This window comes from Euprymna scolopes, chromosome 27 (genome assembly GCF_053919585.1).
Source record: "Euprymna scolopes isolate OS-2025 chromosome 27, ASM5391958v1, whole genome shotgun sequence".
Taxonomy (NCBI): domain Eukaryota; kingdom Metazoa; phylum Mollusca; class Cephalopoda; order Sepiida; family Sepiolidae; genus Euprymna; species Euprymna scolopes.
Genome location: NC_136508.1, coordinates 93,741,028 through 93,756,284, shown reverse-complemented (window position 1 = coordinate 93,756,284; position 15,257 = coordinate 93,741,028). Strand labels below are relative to the sequence as shown.

Genomic DNA, 15,257 nt, shown 5'->3' with positions numbered 1-15,257 from the left:
AGCTCCATTTAGGAGTTAGATCTGTTTATCAACCTCAAACTATTTAGAAAATACATCCCTATTAAACAATATTGAAGGTTTAGTGGGCTGCATAGTTGCATAGCATAAAAATGACTGGCCTGCAATGGGATAAATATTTAGGTATTAATATATTATTAAAAGTAAAAAAAAAGTAAGTATGAGGATCGAACCCAAACCGTTGAGACAAAGTTGTAAATTAAAGTGTGAAAAAAAAAACGTGCGACGTTAACCATTGCCCCACCGCGAGATGCTAACGGAAACACGTTTGAATTTATTTAATTACTTGGATTTAGCAGGTGCCCGTTTTAATGAGTTAATGAGGTCAAGTTTGACTGCGGGATTTCATTTACTGCTGAACGCTTTTTTTCCCTCCCCCAAGATGTTATAGGAAAAAGACTAACCCACATGCGGCGAGCGACAAATATTGAGTATTTATCTTCCCGAAATCGAGCAAATTAAATAGACAGACGAGCTTCGTTGTTAACTGTGAGATATTACGATTTATATGTGATATAAAAAGTTGTGAAGCGAGCGACCGCTTCTCTGAAAAAAGCCTTTTGTTGACATACAGATAAAGCGAACACACATACATTTTCGCTTTTATATATATAGATAATAAAAAAAAAAAAAAACAATGTTTTGTTAATTATTTTGATATACAAGGGAAAATTTTGATAAACTTTTAGCATCAGGAAAGGTTATGAAACTTTTAATGTTGGAAATATGAAATAAAATTACCGATTATAGCATACATATAAGCAGTTTTTTTTCCCTTAGATTTGTTCGTTTGTTCTTGCTCTCTGCATAAAAGTAAAATACAACCAAACAAAAAAAGGTACTTGATATTAGAGTATTACATTTGGTAAGTGGTATACAGCAATCAAAAATGATCATGTAAGCAAAATTTTCAAAAATAAATGGTACTTATACAGTTTAATCAAGACATAAAAAAAATGAAAATATCGAAATAAGTTTAAATTGTACATATTTGTTATGGAATGAAGTTCTCCGAAAAAAAATTTCACTTAATTTCATCAAGTAGTTTTTGTTTTACAGCGAAAAAACAATTTATGATACCAAGCAAAAGGCTCGATTTTTAGGAAGAAAAGCTAATATTAAAGATGGGGAGGGAGTGTCGGTGCTTTAAATTGAGTTATCTCCCCATGGTGTTTGTAAACTCCAAACAAGAATCTAAAAAAATCCAAGATGTCTGTCTTCAACGGGCTCTCATAAAAACTTGTTTTCCTGCTGTAAAAAAAAACTACTCGATCAAATTAAGTGAAATTATTTTTGTGAGATCTTCAGTTCAAAACGGATACATACAATATAACCTTTTTTTTTTTTTTTGATATTTTCATTTTTTAATGTCTTGATTAAACTGTACAAGTACCAAATAAATAAAAGCAATGTTTTATCAATAGAGAATTGTTACCATATATATAATGATTGTTTCAAAAGTAAAGTCTCCTATTTTTAAAAAAAAATTTACTCAAAATGTTAAAGAGCCATGAAGACGGGATTGATACCATTTAAAACGAGTGATATTTTGTGCTCCAGGATTTATTTTTCTACGTAGTCAAAAAATAGAATAAATTTTTTGCACTATTTTTGATTTGTTTAAGTATTATAAAAAATACAGTGAAACAACAACATCAAAAAGTTAAAGAACTACAAAGACAGGAGTGGTATGATTAAAACGAGCAACCTTTTGTGCTACAAAATTTATTTTTCTACATAGTCACCACCATTCTTAATGCACTTTTGCCAGCAATCCAATGATGCATTGCTGCTTCTGATGCACATCCATGACAGGGTTGCTTTCTTAGAGTCTAATATTGTCAACATCTGCAACAAAAAAATGAAACATTTAGGTCATGAATGCATAAGTTCAGTCATCATAACAATGCAACTGGTCTGTAACATTGTACATATTTTTTTTTCTTTTTTTGACAGTGTTGTTACATTTTGACGGGCCCAACATATTATAGATGAAAGTTTCACAAAGAAACAGAGGAGAACAGGAAAGAAATTTGCTTTTTCAGTTTTAACAAAAGCTATTTATTCTTGCTCCATATAGCGAGATTGTTTGAGTTATGTCTCGAACACGTTTTGCCGAAAACCGCTTCTCCAAACACGTTTTTTATCTCTGCTTTTTCTTTCCCTTTGCTGTAACATCACATCATTTGAATATGTATTATGCGGCTGCTGCTGCTACCAGCATCGGCGACTCTGTTAGAGATCCATTCAGGAGTAATAAAAAAATAGGAGGCATTACTCTTGGAACATTGCTTGTAATATGTAAAGCGTTTATTAAACTTTATTTTGGATAAAAAAAAAAAGCAAATAAAAAGACTAACATTTTCAGCAATTAAAATGTAAAGACCGCCCCCCCCTCTCTTCATAATGATAAAAAACAACTTGTACCACTTTTATTTTTATATATATATATATTTATCTTTTTTTTTTTCTTCAGGAAACCATGAAATGTTTCGTGGATCTGGCTGATCTTATCGGACTCTATTTAGTCATGAACTCCATTGCTGGCAAAGGTCAGCTAAAATTCTTGATTGCTGGTATGGGCTGGGCCACTGCAGAATTAGTAATGACTCGGTAAGTATATTTTCTTGTTGTGGCATCAGATTATCATGAAAATAATTCAGCTCCCACCCACCCCCTCAAATAAGGGGGTGGCACTGTTGTTGGTTATAAAAATAACTTGGATTCAGCTGTCAGCATTCATTGGTAGGGGCACCTCAGATGATCAACATTAAGCAAATACCCACTCTTGAAATGGGTAATGCCTGGGAGTATAACATTGCTGTATATACGGCGTAATCATGTTGACACACCGGTTTCCGTCAGATCGCCGAAGTTAAGCAACGTTGAGCCTGGTCATTACTAAAATGGGTGACCAATTTGGGAATACCAGGCGCTGTATGTAGGAGGGCGTTGACACATTCCTGCAAGAGTTTCAAAACCTAATGTCATCTCTCCTAACAGAGATATGCATGCAACTGGGATTGCTTTTGAATTTCATACTCCCATGGAATTTCCTCCTTCAGAGGAAGCTAGTTACACCCAAATAGGGTTAGTGCCCTTTCGCACACACAACATTGCTGTGGAAATGAGCAACTTGCGGCATTGGATGCAGTGTTCTGCTATTCCTATTGTGAACAACTGGCCAGCATTGTAAAATGAATAGAAACAGCTCTTTGTCTCGCTGACACATGAGTGGTAGGCTCATTGGGTAGTGATGCCCGGTTGTACAGGTGGTCACAGTGGTGATGTAGCAGCCAAAGTTTTTGTCTTTTTCGCTTCTTGTAGTTACATAAAAAAAAAAAATACTGACATTGAGTGAGCTTCTCCTCTTTTGTACCCCAAACGGGCACATGAAGACAGCTTCAATTTCCAACATGTGCGAAAAAACAAGCACTTGCATATCCAAGCAAATGGCTGAATCCTTAGAAAATGATCTGCAGTTTGTAGTAGAATGATGACAGAATGAATGGTAACATTTGATGCTACTCAGCCAAAACTCCTTACCTTGAACAGTCATGAGAAACTTTTTAACCATCTTTTATTTGAATTAAAAGCCATGTTTACTTTTAGAAGATTTTCCAATGGAAAGCTAATCTGTATACGTTCTGAGAAGCAAAATAGTTTTCAGTGGGTAGCTAATCTGTATATGTCTTCAATTTTAAAAGTTTGCAGATGAAGAGCAAAGATCTTTCATGTGGACACAAAAAAATTATATGCATGAATTTTAAAAGATACAATATTTTTATGGAGTGATTCCGGTTTCTGATTGGTTGCTAGCAGAACGTGGCTCAATTTGATTGGTCAGTTCCTATTGTCAGTGTCTGTAAATGAAACCTTCCAACTTTCTTTAGTCATATCCTCCATTATATCAAAAATATTGCAACAGATTGCCATGGCTAATAGCGTCCTATCTGAGAGTTTATTCACAGCTAACATCAATTGAAACAAATACATGAAAGACATTGCCAAGTCTGCTGCAAGGAAAATTGGCTCTCTCTACCAAGTTAGAAAGCTCTTTGTACCTGCCAATATTCTATATCTGTACTCAACCATCATTTGCTCAAGCATAGAATATTGCTGTCCCATCTGGCCTTGTGCACCAACCACGACTTGAAGAGAATAAAAAAAAAAAAAAGGAGCCTGGAAGCTGCTAGATTCCGCACTATCTAACAAGCTTCAGCCTCTGCCCCATCGCTGCACTTGCATATTTGTGCTTGGTTGGACTGAACAGTCTTACTGGTAATCCTCTTGTTTGTATATGTTGTTTCACCCCTCTTTTATCTCTCAAAAAAGCTGCTAGATCCCGCACTATCTAACAAGCTTCAGCCTCTGTCCCATCGCTGCACTTGCATATTTGTGCTTGGTTGGACTGAACAGTCTTACTGGTAATCCTCTTGTTTGTATACGTTGTTTCACCCCTCTTTTATCTCTCAAAAAGGCCACACTATTAAGGAAAATAGATTTGTTTTTATTAAAAAATGACTTCCTGTCTCCATCCCTCACATATACACTGTTTTCCTTAATTTTGTCTTTGTTATTCAGGACAAAAAAGTTTCTGCACTGTCTCCTTTTTTTTTATACAGGCATCACCACATTATCAAGGCTAAGAGGGCACTCGAGGATAAGGGTTAAAGAGTGTACAGTAGAAATTGGACAATATAGTAATCAGTTCGGTAAATTTGTTAACTTATATGGAATGGCTCATCAAGAACTTGTTTACATTAGACTTGAAGACAACCATATTGTAGTCAGCCGGAAAGCTGGAAAACGGAAGACAATTCCACAGACGTGCAGTTCTAAGAAAGAAGCTTTGCTCATGGAATCTACGTTTAGGTTTAGGCACAGATAAAGAGTGGGGGGGAATTAGTGATAGTGTTTTCAGCTAGATGAGTGTTTCTTGTGAAAGTTTGGCGAGAGGGGATCATAGACTGAAGCTCAGTCGAACACTTTCCATGAAAATAACGATACATCAGAGACAAACTCGCAACATCTCTTCTGTGAGATAGAGGTTGCAGGGAAGAGAAAGTGTGTGTGGGATGGGAAAAGGTGTGGCTACTTGAGAATTTCATCTCTAGAAATACATCACTGGCACCACACCAGAAAAAAAAAAACACTTGAAAATAATGGCCAGTCATTTATGAACATAAAAAAAATTACTACCTCGTGGTTACATGTCTTGCTGGACATTAAATTTAGAAGACCCTCTTGGATCATAACCACAGCAGGAAACCTCGTACCTATAGAAACATTATTTATTTTAAAGTAGACAAATTGAATTCTGGGTGATCCAAACTCCAAACCAGAGATATTTCCCATTTTTTAGCTAATTTCTTTTTTCTTAGTTAAATATTTCTCATTTGCAGCAAGTCTGTTATTCACGTGCATTATAAACCTGCAATATGCAATTTAGTGCATGTTTACATCACGATGAATGTGTGGCGCTTGAAAAACCAGCTTAAATCTGATTATTTCAGAAGAATTGTGTGCTTGACAACAAATGATTTCTGGTTTGATTATGCTGAAAGAATGAGTTCTTGAGTTTGTAGATGTAGCACAGTTGAGGTAGCAGAGGAAAGCCAAGGAAGACATGGGAGGAAATGTTATGGATTGGTGAATTTGAGAAAAAGAGGGATAAAGACCTGGTCAGAGATAGGTTAGTTCAGAACTCAATTTCTAAAAGTCGTCCCACACATGTCAGCATGTAAAACAAACGTTATATCGAATGTGATGATTCATTGATAGCATCGGGAAAGCTATGGGTAAAACACTGACTTTTGTTCAACTAATTGTTGACAATATGTTTATCCTCATTAAATGGGCTCCATATGTGTTGTCATGTCATAAAATTAACAACGCAAACGATACAACTAATTTGAAACGAAAGAAGGTCCAATCCGTTTTTATTCCACAATGGAAAATCCAGTTTTCCGATCGATGGGAACAAAATATAGTTTCATTTTATTGATATTCTCCCGTGAATATGTTCATATCATCACTCAGTGTATGTTTACAAATTATTACTGATTTTTTTTTCTCTCTACTAAACGACATATTTTTTTTTCCCCCAGGTTCATTCCTTTGTGGGTCGGTGCACGTGGTATTGAGTTTGATTGGAAATATATTCAAATGAGTTTTGATTCGAATGTCAGTTTGGTAAGTTTTTTTTTTAGTTTCTACTTACTGTACATATCTGCAAACATCCATAAATTGCTAATTTGCATTAGATTCTAATAAATCCATATTCTGTGATTTACAACAATGTCATATTTTCTTATATATATATATATATATGATTACTTTATTTAATCACATATATCAATATATGAAGATATAATTTTATATGTACATTTTTTAGTATTTACTTCAACAGTGCTTAATACATAGGTAGAGCTAGATAGTAAGTTATGAAAATATATATATGGCAATTAAGCTACACAGAATATTCTACATTTCATTCTTGTGAGAACTTGACAGGCTTATACATAAGCCTGACGAATTCTCACTAGAATGAAATGCGGAATATTCTGTGTTATTTAATTGCCATATATATATTTTCATAACTTTATATATATTAAGGACTATCCACTTATCTTGTGTTTCCTTTTTTAAAATTAAATATGTTTTTAACTCTTTTTCAAGATGTCTTTTAACATGTTTTATTAATCATTTGTTCATATATATATATATATATATATATATATATATATATATATGTTTATAATAAAAGATCTGATGCTGAGAAGAGCTACAACACTTTGAAATATGTATTTGCACAAAATATATAAATTTACATTTGAACAATTTAGGCAGAAGGTCATTCAAAAGTGTGGGGAAAATGGATATCGTTGGTCATCCTTTACCACCGTGACTAGAAAATGTGTACTCTAGAATCATAACTAAAAAAAAATGTTTTTTCCTATTTTTAACTAGATTAATATTCTGTAAGATATATATGTAATTTACATTGTCATATATATATATATATATATATATCATCTTGGATTATATGGGTCATCTTGTGAGAATGGATGACTCGAGTTCCTAAGCAACTTTTTTAATTCTTTAAAATTCTTGCCGCCCAATAAGGCATCCCCTGATTCGTTACAAGGATAAATTAAAAGACAACCTGAAGTGTTGTGGAATTTCTCTGAGATCCTGGGAGAATGCAGCAGGGGATCACAGGGAATGGAGGAAGATATGTTTTCTAGGGACCAGAGAATTTGAACATAGCCACCTTCGTCATAGAGATGCCCTCCGTGCAAATATGAAGGTAAAACACCAGAAAAATCCACCAAAAAACAAATATGTTTGCCACTGTGGTTTTAAAGCACGCAGCAAAGCAGAGTTATCTGTTCACTTAAGAAGGCATCGTTGACCAATGAGCATGTGCAAGTTCACCATTTGCAGAGGGGTGTGCTGGATGTCTAGGATTGTAATTATGCATGTGGTGTCACAGAGCTTACAAGCTGCTGAAGATTGCATAGTGAACCCTGATTCATTTTCTTCAATGAGAGAATCCTCCCTATCTTAGGTTGAGCATTTGGGAAGTGATATACAAATTACCATTAGCGTATGGAGAGATGCTCTTTGTGTAAACAAATTGAGCTTAGGTACTTTGGACACTGTCAAAACATTGTTAATTCATTGCCCGCACAGCAGCAGCTGTATAGCGCAACAGTTAGAAGCTCCGACTGTCATTTGGGCAATCAGATTTTGATCCGGGCTTGAGGTAGTTGCTTGTCTAGCCGCACTGATGAGCTGTGAAACAGCAAAACAGTATTGTATGTGGATGACTCTGTCTCTCTCTCTCTCTCTCTCATATATATATAAATAATTATATCCGCAATAGTATTGAGCACTCTCTTCAGGTTTTTACTAATTACCATTTTTGCTATATATATATATATATGTGTGTGTGTACATATATATAAATGTTTTTTTTGATATGATACTAAAAGATCTGCTGCTGAATAGAGACAACACTTTCAAATATGTATTTGCAAAAAAATATAAAACAATTTACATTTAATTGTTAAAATGTTTTTGATTTCTGGTTAGGGTATGATTCCAATGATTCTGACGATCTTATAACTTACGGTTAGGACAATCGACCGATCAGAATTTTCAAATTTATTATAAAAAATATCGAATTTTGGATTCAATTCAGTTCACTGTCAAACCTCTGTCTTGAAATGTCGGAATTGTGACTTCATTGATTCTTTGCCGCCATCTTTGTTACTAAGAATTACTCAACACTCAAGATCGTGACTGCACTGATTCTTCGCAGGTTTGATTTACTATGGCGGCAAGAGAAAATGCGGCATGTGGTTGAAAAAGCGGAAATATTGTGGACTCTGCATTCGCGCCTGGTCCACAAAGACACATGCATTAAAGAATGTCTCAACAGGAATGTTTGATGCATGATATTTTGAAACACAGTAAAGTGTGTTGTTGGAAATTACTAGAAATGCTTTTTGCATTAACGAATGCTAAGTTGTTTTTTTTTTTATGTCCTTCCTTGTTTGTCTGGTGCTGTCGCATGGACAACCAATGTGTGGGTCCAAGTTGTTGAAATGTAACAACACGGTTAAAGCATAGCAGCCACGTTACAGTTATTATTCTGCTTAGTTTAATAATTTTTACTGAGTTATCTATATAATTGATTAAAATTAAACAAAATTTTTCTACTGCAATTGATCGATATTTTTCATTAGAAATTTCCAACTCTATAACTATGTATATTATTTTAATCAGAATTCATTATTGAGATGAGTATTATTTTATTAATGTATTTATTGCGGACTATTATTCTCATCTTTATTAGTTGTTGTTTTACTACGTTTCAGCCAACCATTCCTCTGGCCTTCGTCAGGTGGTAACCGCAACGGATAGGAACTTCGAATCTCGTAACTGCATTCCCGTGGTGCAGTTGATAGAGACGTTGAATCTCTACGGTTCCAGATGAGCATTGTCTGAAGATAGCGGTTTCAATCCTACCCAAAGCGTGCCAGAGGCTTACTTGGCCAAAACGTGGTGAGACGGCAACAACTACAGATGGCAGTGATTGCTGATAATACAGTTAGGAGATTCGAAGTTCCTATCCGTCGTGGTTACCACCTGATGAAGGCCAGAGGAATAGTTGGCCGAAACATTGTGAAACAACTAATAAAGATGAGAATAATAGTCCGCAATAAATAAATGTCTAACTCTGCTGTTAACTCTTTAGTTTTCTAATTTTGTTTCTAATTTCTTTTGTTTCAGATCCAACACATTAGCACAGCATTACTCGTGTGGTTGTGGTCTAGAAGTGATCTTCGAAAGACACTCTTCCCTGTTGTATTCCTTCTTCTCGTTCTCAGCTGTTTCCGACCATTGATTGTTGAGTAAGTAGTTTTCTTTTTGTGGCCACCTCAACATAAGTTTTACTTTTTTCTAAAGTCAGACTTTTTGGATAAATAAAGTCTGACCTCTAGAGTCGTTAACTGAAGGAGGAGGGGGGGGGATGCACCGAATATGTATAAGGCTATGTGCACCCTTCTCAAAAATCACCGACTCCCCCCCCCCCAACACTGTTTGTCATAGTTTTCTACTCCTTCATTTTCTCTTGTCATTCGGGCTGTGTCTAACGGTGCGAGTACTAACTGACAAGTGTTTAAAAAAAAAAAGAACAACGCAAACTCACAACAGAAAAACACAATTCTGAACATTGTGCATAAATCGGTTCTGAGTGTGTGTGTGTGTGTGTGAGAAACGGCCCTCAAATGTTGTCTGTTGATAGTTGTCTGTCGGGGCATCTTTTTTGTCAGTTGATCAGTTCTTCTCCTCATTTGCTAAAGCTGTCCAATCTTGTCTCCAATCTCTCTTCGTGGACCTCCAAGCCACAAACCGTCATCAAACAAAATTACACAAACTCCAAACTGTCCTAACACTAACTCTGACTCCTAAATTTATTTACTCAAAATCATCTTTTTGTAACTGCTATTAATAGAAACCGACGACTTCTGTACTTGCCTTGTCAGTTGATTATTCACAAACTGACCATAAGGTGTCTTCCTCTTGAGCGTTCAAAAAGAGCTCACCTCTCCCCCCCCCCAAAGTCATTTTACTAATCTCACTTCCTATACTCAGCTAATGAATCACTTCTTCCCATTGTTGGGGGGGGGGGTCTGTGTGGAGGAGGGCAGCTGGACATCCATAGTATCACATCTGAACATCAAAGTCTCTCTCTCTCTCTCTCTCTCTCTCTCTCTCTCTCTATCCCCTTATCCCCCAACTGCTCAGTAATTTGAAACAAAGATCCAGCAGAATAAGCCTCCTCTCTCTTCCAACAAGTTGTGTATTGAAAGTTCTTTCATATCTTGAAAAAAGAATAATTGCATACAGGGTCGAGGTCTCTAGATGGTCTGACCTTTAGAGTAAACCTCTTAAATAAGTGTCACTCAGCTCACAGAAGAATTGTATTCTTTATTTACATAACTTGATATATTTGTTTTTCTTAAAATTTCAATTTGATTTTTGCACTTCTTTTTCTAATGCAATGAGCGCCACTCACCAACAGAAATGCTGATGCATTATTTTATTGTTTTATTTTATTTTTATTTAAAATTTTTTTTTTTTTTTTTTTTTTTTTTAGGATTCTGATCCATGCATGTCAGCTCGGATCTTGGACTCTACTCTTCTCCAAGGCTCTATTTACCCTTTGTACCAGCGTTATTGCCTTGCAGATGTACCTTGGAATGTACAGACAGACTTCCAACTCTTATTATTAAAGACGATGCATTTTTTTTTGTCCGTCAACAATTGTGTGCGTTGCATAGAGTGAAAAAGAATGTGTTCCGATCGAATAAGTTTTAAAAATTTATTTGATACCAAAATTTTGTTCATTGAAATCTTTTTTTGTGTGCGTGTGTGTGTGTGTACCACCTGAATTAAAAAAAAATATATTTTAAATCTAAAAGAAAGAAAAAAGATTTTCTAATTCTTCCCATCATTCATTCTAAATGTAATCCATTCTAATTATTTCAGTTTGTTTCCGACACCCCCCCCCCCGTCTTTAAGAGGCACACTTGATACCCTGTATATTTCTTAAATTGTTAGCAGGTGCTTGTCCAGAATTTCTCCCATATTAATAAAAAAAAAAACAATAAAAAAACAAAAAACATTTGTATGGTGTATGTGCTCATAACAAAACAAAAATATCATATTCCAAAAATCACATAAATTGATCAAGTAGTTTTTATTTTTGGTCCCTCTGACAAAGGAGGGATTTGACCTAGTAATTCACTCCTGTTTGTTTATTCACACTTTTCTCAATTTCTGCACAAACATTAGTCATGGTGAAAGTAAATTTTTGCCAGTACGGATTTTCTGGGATAACTCTGGTTGCCCCTCTAGGGGATATTAGAGTGGTAAAACTGTACCCAAATCGTTCACCTGTTCATTTGTTTGCATTTTCTCAATAACTACGTCTTGGATTTTTAAAAAATTTGGCACAAACATTAGTCATGATGAAAGTAAATTTTTCACTTGTGGAGGGGTATCCTGCACGCTTGGCTTGTTAAATAAGAAAATTAAACAAACAGCAACAATATTGTGATTCCATCTTGAAAACAAGGGAAATAACACCAATAATTCAAACTGACAAGATTTTAGGAAGGCGTGTTTAACGTGAGGAAAATATTAGAAGAACTCAAACTCACTTAAAAATTATTTTTTTTATAAAAATAAAACTACTTGATCAGTGTATATGATTTTTGGAATACAATATTTTCATTTCATCACAGGTACATATATCATACAGAGTTTTTTTTTTTTTTTTTTTTATAGGGGGGGGGAGGATTCTGGACAAGCATTTGTTAATAATTGGGGACAAAATAATTTAGAATAGATTTAATTCTGACAAGCAATTATATTCCCGTCAATAAATAGTAACCAAAATGAACGCTAACAAATCAAAATGCTTAGCTGCTCCTGATAATCGGACTAAAACTTTTCCACGTTTGTTACGTTTGCAAAATCCCCCTCCCCCTACTGTTCTGAACCTTTTTGTTTTGTGTGGAACAATATTTTTTCAATTGTTCTTAGTATGCATTGGATATCCAAAGTATATATTATTATTATTTGTTGCCGCTTTGTCTTGTCATCTACGTAGTATGAGATCTACACTTCATTTTGCAATCAATAGGCAAGTAAGGAAAACACGTCTCGTAATTGTGTACCACCACCACCAGGCTCCTTCAGTCTTTGATGGACTATAGATCCCCACATAGAGGTGCCTGCGCATGAAATTTTTGTGGTAGGAGGTGTGCAATCTCCAACCACACCTCTCCTGAGTCGACATTGTTGAATACCAGTGGCAAGACGACTGGGAACAAATGCTCAGCAAGCACATACAGCGCCTATAATTCTCAAATGGTTACCCATCTGGTACTAACCAGGCTCAATGTTGCTTAACTTCGGTGATCTGACGAGAACCGGTGTGCCGTAAAATCTTGGATTTTTAAAAAATAATTGTGTCGTGTGGTCGTTAATCTTCTTCAACAGTGTTGTTACATTTTAACACTCGGACCCAAAACGTTGTGTGTCTGAGACAGTCTTAAGGAAACAAACTAAAGGAAATTCAACTCGGCATTTGTTTTTAAGTTCAGTAAATTTTTTAGTTTCTTTCCACCTTAATACTCTCATTTAAAAGGATGACATTTATAGGTTTCCGAGTATGCTGAAAACGAATATCACATTTAAATTTTGTGCAGACAAGTAGTTTCCTGGATATTTAGGCATTTTTTTTTTCTAATGTGTTAACTAATAAATATCAGTAGTATTCGCCATTCTTAACATAGGGAGGATAGTGTATTGTAACACACATGCGCATTAGTAATTTTCAAAAACATGGGAAAAACATGGCCTCCAGGAAAAAAAAATAATGGATTAGATTGGATAATAAAGATCTTAATATCCAGAAAACTACTTGTATACTCGAAAACCTTTAAAAGTCGTCATTTTAAAGGTGAGGGTTGAAATGGAAAGAAAGTAAAAAAATAAACCAAAAAAAAAAAACTTCTGCTTTAACAAAAAACTTTTTTTACCAGTCTTTTCTGATCCTAACGCATTTGCTCGTTTTAAAAGTATCTTGGTTTGCTTTAAAAGTTTCTCACGGTAGTCATGTGTTCCCCCCCCACACACACACACACATTTTTTTTTTTTTTTTTTTTTTTTTTTTTTAACTTTTCCTTCTCTCCCTCCACTGTGACGTCAGCTTGCGCAACCAGCTTGGTCATTTGCATATGTGTCATGCGATGGCGGCTGCTGCTGCTAAATATGCTAACATTTTTGTTATAATTGGTTTCAAAAGAATGTCTTGTGCTATCAAATCAGGCTGTCTGAAAATACTGTCTTCCTGACCAAAAATACACCAATCATTAATGTCATTGTTTTTTTTATGTTTTCCTTTCCCTTCATAAAACTCAATCATGTTCTGCAAAGTCAAAAAACAATTTTTCTCTACAAAACAACCAAACTAAACATAATGAATAAATATTTCAAGATATCGTTGGCATAACTTTGATACAAGTATACATTTTGCTCATTAGGATCGAGCCAGCCCCAGCTACAAAGTGTTTTAGGTGATACACACACTTCAGATGTCACCATTCGCTGCAGCAAATATGTGCTTGGCATGCAGGAAGGCATCTTGCAGCAGGTTGCTGGTACACAATTACATGGAGTACTCCCTTGTCGCCTACCTGCCAGGTGAGTCTATTTGGGGGTGCATCTCTCCCAATGAATTAAACACACTCCCAGATACCAACCTGGTAATTTCTATGATTTGGTGCGATACGAACAACGCCCAGCCTTCCCAAATGGTTATGCAGGCTCATCGTTGCTTAACTTTGCTGATCTAGCGAGAACCAGTATGTCAACATGATTGTGCTGTATATTGGGTTCATATTTGAAGATATAAAAAAAAATGAAACGTAAAATCTTTTACCAAAATGACTGGATTCTACATTAAATAACCCTGAAAGGATTGATATCCTATAAAACAAAAACAACCAAACCCAAATCTAAAGAATGCATGATTACCAAGCCTGAAACTCTAACGCTCAAAGAAGAAACCGTGTGACACTTCAACCAATTATTGAACAAGAAGTCGCTGAAAGTTCAGTAATCAATTCCAAATGGATAATATTTAATGCTAATTTTAAACAAATTGATTTCCGCCATTTTTTTTTTTCATAAATTATTTGCAAAATTTTGTCACACACGGAATTGAAAAATTATGGCTTCACACAAAGATTCGTGTATTGAAAAAAAATGTGAGGAGCATAGTGTAGATATCTTTTCTCTTGTAGATATCAAGTCAACATGGCACCTATTATTTTTATTATTGTCGTTCCAATCTTTTTCCACATCTTCTATTTGTATGTTTGGTCTATAAAACATTCTTATTTATACTTTGCTTGTGACATGTTTTTTTTAATCTATCATTATTCTAGTATTGATGTAGGTCTAAAGATTTTTTTTGTTATTGTTGAAAAGAACATTTCTTTAGTCTTTGATATGTCCTGCAAAAGAGACTTTTACCCTTTGTACCAGCGTTATTGCCCTGTAGATGTACCTTGGAATACACACACAGACTTCCAATTCTTAAAGACGATGCATTTTGTTTGTCCATCGACAATTGTGTGTGTTACATAGAAGTGAAAAAGAACACATTTGGATTGAATAAGTTTTATAAATTTTATTTGATACCAAAATTTTGTTCATTGAAATTTTTTTTGTGTGTGTGTGTGTGTGCCACCTGAATTTAAAAAAAAAAAAAGAGAAGAAAATATTTCAAATCTAAAAGAGAAAAAAAAAAAACAAGATTTTCTAATTCTTCCCATCATTTGTTCCAAATCTGATCCATTCTAATTATTTCATTGTTTCTTTCCCACCCACCCTTTATATTTCTTAATAAATTGTGACCAAGTGCTTGTCCAAAATTTCCCCATATTAAACAAAAAAAAAAAATTTATATGGTGTATGTGCTTGTAACAAAACAAAAATATTATATTCCAAAAATCACATAAATTGATCAAGTAGTTTTACTTTTGGTTCCCCCCGACAAAGGAAGGATTGGAATTCAATCTCGTTCGTTTGTCACTTTTATCAATAACCCTTTCTTCAATTTTTTAACAATTTTGCACAAACATTAA

The 15,257-nt window shown here is 34.8% G+C and overlaps 1 protein-coding gene and 1 pseudogene across 1 annotated transcript in view; both read left to right on the top strand.

The window, feature by feature from the left end:
- LOC145249004 (BOS complex subunit TMEM147-like) overlaps nt 1-10,934 on the top strand; it is a 38,885-nt gene extending 27,951 nt beyond the window's left edge. The window contains exons 3-6 of the mRNA XM_080110858.1: nt 2,495-2,631; nt 6,129-6,213; nt 9,322-9,443; nt 10,694-10,934. Coding sequence (XP_079966984.1) covers nt 2,495-2,631; nt 6,129-6,213; nt 9,322-9,443; nt 10,694-10,829 — 480 coding nt within the window. The 3' untranslated portion in view covers nt 10,830-10,934. The remainder of the gene's footprint in view (nt 1-2,494; nt 2,632-6,128; nt 6,214-9,321; nt 9,444-10,693) is intronic.
- Nucleotides 2,844-2,962, top strand: LOC145249291 (5S ribosomal RNA; annotated as a pseudogene).
- Nucleotides 10,935-15,257: the final 4,323 nt, after the last annotated feature.